This window comes from Montipora capricornis, chromosome 5 (assembly GCF_036669925.1).
Source record: "Montipora capricornis isolate CH-2021 chromosome 5, ASM3666992v2, whole genome shotgun sequence".
NCBI lineage: Eukaryota > Metazoa > Cnidaria > Anthozoa > Scleractinia > Acroporidae > Montipora > Montipora capricornis.
This window is the reverse complement of record NC_090887.1, coordinates 2,694,894-2,705,088: the sequence shown is the minus strand read 5'-3', so window position 1 is coordinate 2,705,088 and position 10,195 is coordinate 2,694,894. Positions and strand designations below refer to the sequence as shown.

Sequence of the window (10,195 nt, the reverse complement as noted above, 5' to 3'; positions counted from 1 at the left end):
GCATTTCTCAGCCTTCGTTACTGGAGTGGGGCGATCATATTCTATTTAGCAAAATTTCTGGTTTGAAATGTCAGAACAGTCCCCTCTACAAACTCTGGTCAGAAATTCCATTTGCTTAACGGCAGAAATCCATAACAAAAAAGTGTCAATCTTTGGAATTGGACTACCATCAACTTACGGTAATATCTAAATTTAGAACACAGGTCCCGCCAACTAATGGCCAATCAGATTGGGCCTGATGACCCCAACGCCTCTGATTGGTCGGCAGCCAAGTCGCCGCACGAGGGAATGTTCCATCGTGCTAAATGTAAAATCATGGTTCTGGCACGGAACGCAATGCCGCCATGTTTTTCTCTCCCCTAAATCTCTAGCGGTATCCATGCTGAAATAGTTACCGGAAATCCCCCACTTCTATCCCGATTGGTGGCTTCTTTATTGACTTAGAAATTAATCGTTTTTTCAAGTTTCCAGTTCTGTGACGTCATTCGTTTCGAAAATTTCCGAATTGTCACCTTGCGTGACACCATGATACAAAGCTATTTGGTTGAAATAAATGGCGAGTATCCCTATGAATCCCTGCAATTTGAGACTTTCAAGTACATTATGACATATGGTCAAACACATGTATTTTATCTCATGAGTGAAAAGTAAGCGGTTTCAATCCAGTTGTTTTCGTTGATTGCTGGTCGCCATATTTGGAGCGGTGTCTGACAATTGCATACAGCAGACTGCCTACAAATAGCACTGATAAACATTATTTAAGTCTGAGCAACCATTTCAAATAGCGCTGATAAACATTTAAGTCTATGAACTCATTTTAAAACGGTTAGCGTTCAATAATTGCTGCAGTCTGCAAATGTCAGACACCGTATTTGGAGACCACTTTGATCCACCAACATTGGTGTCTTAAGATTCGTGAAACGCTTCGACTATCAACTCAGAAACGATGTACCGCACAGACCTGAGAATTGGAGAGGTGGTTAAAACATATGTTTTCTACAACATTCCAAGTCCTTGGCCTTTTTCATTGAACGGTTCAGAATAATAAATTATCTTTTTGTTGCATGACAGTGAAAACGATCTATTGGTCTTTAAGCCGCGGCTACACGAGCGATTTTTTGCTCGCGCTGATGATGCGATTTTTATAAACTTTGTTGCGTCGCCAGCGCGAGCTAAAAGTGACACGTGTAGCCACCCTTGAACTGGCGACGCGACTGGTGAAAAAATCGCAAGAAAAAAGTCGCCTAAGTTGAAACTTGCGCGACAAAATCGCAGAGATAGTTCCCTATGTAGCCACCCTGCAACTTTTTGCCCGCGCTTGCGACGCGAGTAAAGAGTATTTAGCCAATGAAATTAAACTACGAATGTCTGTTTTATAGCGCCCAGATCTCTTCAAGTATGCGATTTGCGCGGCCTTAAATTTGTCGCCAAAAATTTGTCACAAGTGTAGCCACCCTGGCGCGCAGGCGACGCGACAAAATCTGAAAAAGATCGCATCACCGGCGCGAGACAAAAATCGCTCGTGTAACCGCGGCTTTATTCTCTTCGTTTACAACAGAGCATTTTAGACGTCCCAGTCTGCATGAAACCATCTCTCGCCTCTGTCTGAGACAAGACCAGACACGCACGGTTCTTACGTTACGTTCAACTGAAATGTCAATTGCTGGTTAAAAAAAAAAACCAGCATGTTAAATTTTTTTGGTAAGCTGGGTATCGAAGAGCCAGAACATTTGCGCACGCGCCGACCGAATGTTTGAACAAGAGAGAAAAACGCAGTACCTCCAGACACCGGCGCTGGAGCGTCGTACCAAACGAGTCATCCCGGGATTTCGGCCCGTGCGATCGCTTTTGGACGCAGTTGGCCCTTCGCTGCTTTCTGCTACCGACCTTGCCTCCCGGTACGGCATTGAGGGAGAGATATGTCGGCCCCTAAACCATATGTGACAAATCCCACGCCTACTCACAGCTCCGAAACCGCCCTTGTCAATATAGCGTAAGAGTTAGATAGCTTATATATTGAAGAAAAAAGTCATTTTCTCTCTCATATGGTAAGCACTGGAGTCGCAGATTAGAAAGTGTGCGCACGCGCCCTGCTAAACTTAACATACACATAGGCATAAGCTTTATTTCATCTCGAATTTCCGAGAAACTGTAGGAGCTGATGCCTTGGAGATATTAAATTTCGGTTAAAATACATAGCATATACAGATACCTACTAAACAAATAATATTTAAAGATATATTCATTAAAAAGAAAAGCCGCTGTACAAAATGCGGTCCAGCTGGATTCTCTTTTAAAACCAGTAAACTCATAGGTACGGAAAAAATCAGGTAGCGCATTGCGCAACTTAGCTGATACGTAAGAAAAAAAAAGAACTAAGACCATAACTGGTTGTTCCAGTTTATTGAGGGACAGAATGTAGTTTCCGCGAATATCATGCATAAGAAGGGGACGGGAGAGAAGACGCAGTTTTCATATAAGCAGAAAAACCCTCAGTTTTTTCAAAAAAAATTTGATGAGGGCCAGTCTCGTGCTTCTTAAGTTGCCTCGCTCATTCATGCCCAAAAAGAATTCTGGGTAATTTTGCCATTCCAGGACAAGGGAAGACTCCCGATTCTCATTTCATAGTTTATTTCATAAGCGTCGGGTCACCCAGTCCTACCAGCAAAATAACGTATCGATTGAAGGTTTTAGCTTTCAAAACTTGCCCAGATTGTGTCAGTAGGTCTTGGAATTCGTCCACAGAAAGGCCAGAGAGACGACTTCACTCGTGAAACGCCATGTTTACAACTGACAGAGCATTTTAGGCGTCCCAGTCTGCATGAGACCATCTCTCACCTCTGTCTGAGACAAGACCAGACACGCACAGTTCTTACGTTACGTTCAACTGAAATGTCAATTGCTGGATAAAAAAAAAAACCATCATCTTAAATTTTTTTGGTAAGCTAGGTATCGAAGAGCCAGAACATTTGCGCATGCGCCGATCGAATGCTTGAACAAGAGAGAAAAACGCAGTACCTCCAGACACCGGCGCTGGAGCGTCGTACCAAACGAGTCATCCCGGGATTTCGGCCCGTGCGATCGCTTTTGGACGCAGTTGGCCCTTCGCTGCTTTCTGCTACCGACCTTGCCTCCCGGTACGGCATTGAGGGAGAGATAGGTCGGCCCCTAAACCATATGTGACAAATCCCACGCCTACTCACAGCTCCGAAACCGCCCTTGTCAATATAGCGTAAGAATTAGATAGCTTATATATTGAAGAAAAAAGTAATTTTCTCTCTCTTATGGTAAGCACTGGAGTCGCAGATTACAAAGTGTGCGCACGCGCCCTGCTAAAGTTAACATACATATAGGGATAAGCTTTATTTCATCTCGAATTTCCGAAAAACTGTAGGAGCTAATATCTTGGAGACATTAAATTTCGGCTAAAATACATAGCATATACAGATACCTACTAAATACATAATATTTAAAGATATATTCATTAAAAAGAAAAGCCGCTGTACAAAATGCGGCCCAGCTGGATTCTCTTTTAAAACCAGTAAACTCATAGGTACGGATAAAATCAGGTACCGCATTTCGCAACTTAGCTGATACGTAAGAAAAAAAAGAACTAAGACCATAACTGGTTGTTCCAGGTTTATTGAGGGACAGAATGTAATTTCCGCGAATATCATGCATAAGAAGGGGACGGGAGAGAAAACGCAGTTTTCATATAAGCAGAAAAACCTTCAGTTTTTTCAAAACAAAATTCGATGAGGGCCAGTCTCGTGCTTCTTAAGTTGCCTCGCTCATGCATGCCCAAAAGAATTCTGGGTAATTCTGCCATTCCATGACAAGGGAAGACTCCCGATTCTCATTTCATAGTTTTTTTCATAAGTGTCGGGCCACCCAGTCCTACCAGCAGTTAAAAACTGATCAAACGAGTCATCCCGTGCGATCGATTAGTAAGTATAATTGCATTGCCTGGCTAGTATTTTAACAGCAAAACCCAATAACAATGAAAGCTGTGAGGTTCAACAACAATGCAACTGCAATCTGTATTTTCCCAGACAAAAATTACTTTTTACTGTTGTTGACTAAATTACAGTCAAATCGTAACTTTTAAATACAGATACAAATCAGGATTTTTATTGAGAACTTGTAAAAAAAAAGAGGTCAAGATTTTGTCTTTCACAATCTCCAATCTGTTCTGGTGTTATCAAATTCAGGAGTAGAGTGTGTAAACAGTTTTGAAGCCTCAACCCAAAGCTTGTAGTAATGTTAACGTTTTCAAGTAGAAATCAATATTGATGAAATTTAATGCTGGTAAAAGTATTTTGAGAAAATAAATTTTCGTTGTGTGCATCCTTAGTATTTAATTTACATGAACTCATTTCTTACCGGTTTTGCATAGGTGAGGTTACTGGTGATCTGTTTAAATAATGGAACCCTACAATTTGCTGTTCTTAAGACAGCCCGAGTTAGGCAAACGATTGAGAACTCTTCGTGTTCTGTAACACAACACATTCCTGTTTACGCAGAGTATCAAGTGATATATGAGTCAATGAATCAATGAGTCAATGAGTCATGAGTCAATGAGTTAGTGCAGTTACCCCAACCCATAAAATGAAAGCTAAAATTTCAGAGAGTGCTTAGGCCTAATCACTGAAACGAGGGCTTAGGCTTAATCAATAAATTATTGCTATATTGACTGTGAGTCTCATTGACTCATTGACCATTTGACTCATAAATCATGGGACCTCGTTTACGCAAGTAAATTGACAAAAACAATATCAATGCCAATCAATCCTTGCTTGCTTAAAGAACATATTCTTCAGGTACCCAACGAACAGCGGAACAAATAACCTTTACTGTTTATTTACGACACTTTGTCAGTTGTTCGAACCTTGCAGGCTCTTCAAAATGAAATTTAAAAAAAACGAATGACCCTGACACGATGGATAAGAACTCAGTTGAGACCTATATTAACAGAAAATTACAACTCATGCCATATTATTTCCTACCAGCCCTTTTAAAACAAGTCTTCAGCCGCGAACACTGATTCCTGAGTGCACCTGAATAAAGTCTTAGACCAAAAATACTTGAGGAAATGGGCAAGGTCAAATTACCTTCAGCTGAACTTGCTTTCAGATTTGGGCACTTCAAGACAGCAGATGCACTCTCTTGCTGTCTCTCTGAGCTCACAAGGGCCGCAGGTACACCAGTTTAGATTCATTGACCTCTCATCCTCTTTGGTGTCTTCATCAGAACCCTTGTTTTCGTCGGGAACACGCTCTCGCTCGAAGCGATACGGCTCCAGAGCAGCCATTTCGACTACTTCATTGGTGCTTGAGCTCTTTGACGTCACGCATACTTCGCGTGGCTGCTAAGTTAAATCAAAATGGCGGCGTCCAGGATTACTTTGGAGGAGGATTTCGTTGGGTTGGAACGCACTTTAGAGGCTGAAATTATGGTGAGTGGCTTCTCTTTGTATTAGCTTTTTGGTGGTAAAAAGAAAAAACAAGGACTATTTTGGTGCAAACTTCTCATTTAACTTCGAAGATCACAATTTTAACATGTCCGTAAAAAGTATCAGTAGAAGTGGGTAAGAATGGTTGTTCTTATTTTGTTTTAAATATAAGTTTGGTGCCAATTGAATTCAAATTGTTTAACTATATATATTTTCCTGGATCAAACATTGCGAAACATGCATGGGCATTCGACCATCGCATAGATTTTGATAATTCTGCTCTTATCGACAAAGGCTCTTTTCGCGGCATTAAGAAAACTTTGGAGGCTTGGCACATCTCTGCTACCATGCATGCTGACAATAATTCAAAGCCGATTCCAAACCAGTATAGAATTCTCTTTGAACAATAGTCACCTAATTTACACATCTTTTGTTCTCTTATTATATTTATCTCGCCTTTTCTTGCATATACTTTATTATCCTGCATTCCACTTTATATCGGTCGAAGGCTGTACATCGACAGCCGAAAGCTAATGTTCTTTTTTGAATTTTCAGCCAGCGAACGTTTTTCTTGTATTTTAAAAAAGAAAACAAAATAATTTCCCTTGACAGTCCCGGATTTAAGTCCTTTGGTGTATATAAGGTTTATCAAACAACACGCGCAGTCCTCCAATCGGTAAGCAGCAAATTTTTGCGGTTTTAGAGCACAAACTCGCGCGAAATTTGGCACGTACCCAGCTCGTGTGAATTCAACATTCAAAGAAGAAAAGTGAAATAAGATTGCCAGCTTCATAGCGACACTGTGAGTAAAATTAATTTCCTTTTTGCTTTTAAATGTCCTCGTTTTCTTAGTCAGCTCACATTCTAATTAATTCTTTGTTTAATCATAATGTTGACCTCGGGTAATCATCTCTAATGTAACTGGAAAAAATTAAACCTGACCGTAACCCAAGCTGATCCCAACCCGAGCCAATTTATCCCTTGGGAACCCTTGCAGCGAGGGTGAATAGTTTGAAATATTTTGTTGTACTCCACTGCTGATTTGTCTCTCGGTTCAGATTAAAGGCATGCGCAAACTGCTTCAACATTTGCTCCAACATCCTTTCGATTTTGGTAAACAGCGATGTTGAGACAATTTGCCTCTTCCCCAACCCCCACGCACCCTCCCCCCCCCTTCAACCGTGCTGATAGTTGAATCCATGTTGAATGAATCCAAATAATGGATTGACTGGGTTATGCAAACAAAAGATGTTGTTGACTACTCTCAATGCTCGCTCTGTTAGGAATAAAACAGTGGATATTTTTGATTTTATTTGTGAAAGCAAAGCAGATCTCATTGCTATTACAGAGACTTAGCTTACAAAAAATGACTCAGCTGTCAAAGTGGAGTTATGCCCTGTTGGATATAAAATAGTAGATCATCCACGAACTGGACGTACTGGTGGTGGTACTGCTCTTATATTTCGTGATACACTGAATGTAAAAAAAGTGGATGGTGGTCAAAAAGACTCGTTTGAATTCTCAGAGTGGATTGTGACATCATCATCCCATAATGTGTGCATTGTTATTGTTTACCGACCACCGTATTCCGAAGATCATAAAGTCTCTACATGTGATGTATTCTTTGACGAGTTCTCTGATTATCTGGAATCTCTTTTACTTTGCAAAGAACAACTGCTAATCACAGGAGATTTTAATATTCATACAGACAAAGGTCATCAGGATCCGATTTCTTCGATTTTTCTAAACTTACTTGAATCATTCAATCTACAGCAACATGTTACTATGCCTACGCACCTCCATGGTTTAGATCTTATCATCACTCGTATGTCTGAAAAACTTGTACATGGATCACCTCAAATTGATCGCTACATGTCTGATCATGCTGCCATTTTATTCTGGTTATCATCATACAAACCTGACCTTTCTGTTAAGTCCATCACCTACAGAAAGCTAAAATCGATTGATATGAATCAAATGAAAAGTGATTTGAAAGATTCCGACATGTGTGTGGTTAATCATTTGTATGTAGAAGATGTGAGTGGAACAGATTTGAAAGCTATGGCCTTAAAATATAATGCTACACTATCATCAGTGCTGGAGCATCATGCCCCCTTAAAAGTTGTTACTAAGACTTTAAGACCTACTGTCCCATGGTATAATGAGCTCATTGTTTGTGCAAGAAAGTTGCCAAGGAAAGCTGAGAGAAAATGGAGAAGAACTAGAACAATGGAAGACCTACAAGTATTTAAAACTAGAAGAAATTATGTGACTTTCCTGTTGAATAAGGCAAGACGTCAATTTTACTCTGAGTTTATGGAAGAGAACAGTGTTGATCAACGCAAACTTTTCAGAGCTGCAAATGAGATCCTTGGCATTAAAGAGAACTTAGTTCCTACATTAAGTGGCAGCACCCTTTGAATGGAACAAACTTCCAAAATCACTTAGATTAGAGAACGATTTAAAATCTTTCAACACAAAACTTAAGACATTTTTATTTCAAAAAGCTTATTATTAATTTTTTAACTGTAAATATAACTGTAACTGTAACTGTAAAATACAACTGTAAATATAATCATAATTTGTCATAATTTTTAAACATTGTAAATAACCTTATTGTTAATTTTAAGCGCCTGAGATCATTTACCTATGGATCATGCGCTATATAAGTACTTAATTTGATTGATTGATTGATTGATGAATTGAAAGTCAGTGAAAGTGTCACGCTCAACATCGTTAAACATCGTTCAACATCGAAAGGAGAGACTTACTTGTATTTGGATATGACATCTGTTTGCAGTGTGTTTTTGAAACACAAGTTTGCTATTTTATTTCTTCACAACTACGAAGTGGATCTGTAATGATGTGACCTGGAGGTTCGTTCTTTGGGAGTGTCATAAAATCTCCGTAAAGTGAGGTCAAAATCTCTTTCCATTTCCGAGGAGCTGGAAGGAAAAAGCCATCAAAATTGACTTGTGTTAGAGGGAAAATTTCCTCTGGTTTTCTTAAAATTGAACCATAATAAAACCTTCGTAAAAACCAGTTTGGATGACTGTATATCTCCACGAAGTTCCCCTCACGGTCATTTTGCGGAATTACAAAAACGTCTATCTGCAAGCCATCGTTATGTTTGCAGCCGTTTTCAATGCAATACTTGTAACAGCTTCCTTTGTCTCTGAGTTTTGCTAGAATGCCACTCCAAGAAGGCACTTTCCAGTGCAAGTCTGTTTCCTCTGTTTGGAAGAATATATCTTTGGGAAGCTCTTTGACGCCCTCGCTAACAAACTTCTCGAAGTCTAACTTTGGGATGGCGATATCTACATCCGTGTCGAAGGGAACGTGACCGTTGTGTCTTACGGCGCCCAGTAACGTACCTCTGTACAACCAGTACCTTATACCGTGTTTTTTCGCAATAAGATCAAAGATCCTCAACATCCTGGTTAGCACAAGTTGGGCTTGACGAGGCATCGTTTTTCCCTTGTGGCGAATGTCGGGACAGTTGATCTCACCATTGAGTATTCGCTCGCACTCACCCAAACTTGTGTAAGGAGTTTCAGGGAGAATCGATTCTTGCTCCAGTCGAGAAGTAAGTAAGTTCGGGCGTTCCCTCAGTTTTCTTAAAAAACTAATCGCGAACGCGGTTAATAAGAAGGCCAAAATGAGTAAAGTTTTCTTGTAGATTTTTGCGACACGTAATGTGGAGACAAGAGCCATTGTATGTATCAGTCACCACTTCCCGTTGGGGCTAGTTCAGAGTTCAGACCAGACTGCTTGTATTACAGAGGGCAGTGAGTGGGATCTTTGACGTCTCAGATTCGTAAATCCCATGATGATCACTCATCACGAGCCAGACTAAGATAACCGGAAATGAAAAAATCATGTTGTTCACACGGTTGCCAAGGAGTTAGCAGGAATATGGCGTTTTAGTCCTACTAAAATATGGCTCAAAAGTAACATCTAGCGTAGCCTGCATGACAGGCGCTTTATCAGCCAAGCGGGGCGAACGCGATATTTCGCGCGGAGCGCGACAAGAGCGTTTTTCTCTCTCCCTCGTCTCGCGCTTCGCGCTCGTGTCGCGCTCCGCGCGAAATATCGCGTTCGCCACGCTTGGCTCATAAAGCGCCTGTCATGCAGGCTACATCTAGCGCCGTTGAATGGAGCTTTTTTGCATAGAAATTGCAATCCATTTGTTACTTCAATGGTTACTAAACAATTGGTCTGGCATTGAAAGTTAGGCAAGGGAAATTTTCCTGCATGTGTGTGATACACGTGGAATGCGTGTTTTGCGGTTTCGTTGGTAAGGGTGGTAACTGGAGGTCAGTTTTAAAAATTGAACTCAATTTTATTTTCAACAAAAATTCCGTTCAAAAGAGACTTTCAAATAATTGAATTAGGCATTATTTGTCCGACCTGTAGAAAATGTGACTGCCAACACCACTGACATCATCGGCTGCCCCCCTCTATGGCTTGTTTTTATACTTTAGCTCCTGACAGTTGTTTTCTCGTTTGGTTTTCCACGAAAGGTATAGACCAGTTCACGCTCTTGATTGCATCATGGGTAATCAGGGCAACATGGCGGGAAATTCAAAGGTTTGTATGGAAATTCAAAGCAAAATATACTGTGCATGACTACTCTACTTTATAGACTTTCGCCTTCATAAACCAAACAAATAAGTTCATGTTCATAACTGATATGAACTAGACTTGGTATCCGTTCTTTGGAATTCCTAAATATTGCTCTTT

General features: G+C 40.4%; 1 protein-coding gene and 1 long non-coding RNA gene across 2 annotated transcripts in view; one reads left to right on the top strand and one right to left on the bottom strand.

Annotated features, from left to right (window-relative positions):
* Positions 1–5,380: 5,380 nt before the first annotated feature.
* The window catches only part of LOC138049113 (uncharacterized), a 48,635-nt gene continuing 43,820 nt past the window's right edge, over positions 5,381–10,195 (top strand). Inside the window, exon 1 of the long non-coding RNA XR_011132301.1 lies at positions 5,381–5,455. This is a non-coding gene — a long non-coding RNA (uncharacterized lncRNA). The remainder of the gene's footprint in view (positions 5,456–10,195) is intronic.
* On the bottom strand, positions 7,922–9,264 carry LOC138049107 (uncharacterized). Its single transcript, XM_068895230.1, has one exon. The coding sequence runs from the start codon at positions 9,164–9,166 to the stop codon at positions 8,276–8,278; it is 891 nt and encodes a 296-aa protein (XP_068751331.1). The 5' UTR covers positions 9,167–9,264; the 3' UTR covers positions 7,922–8,275.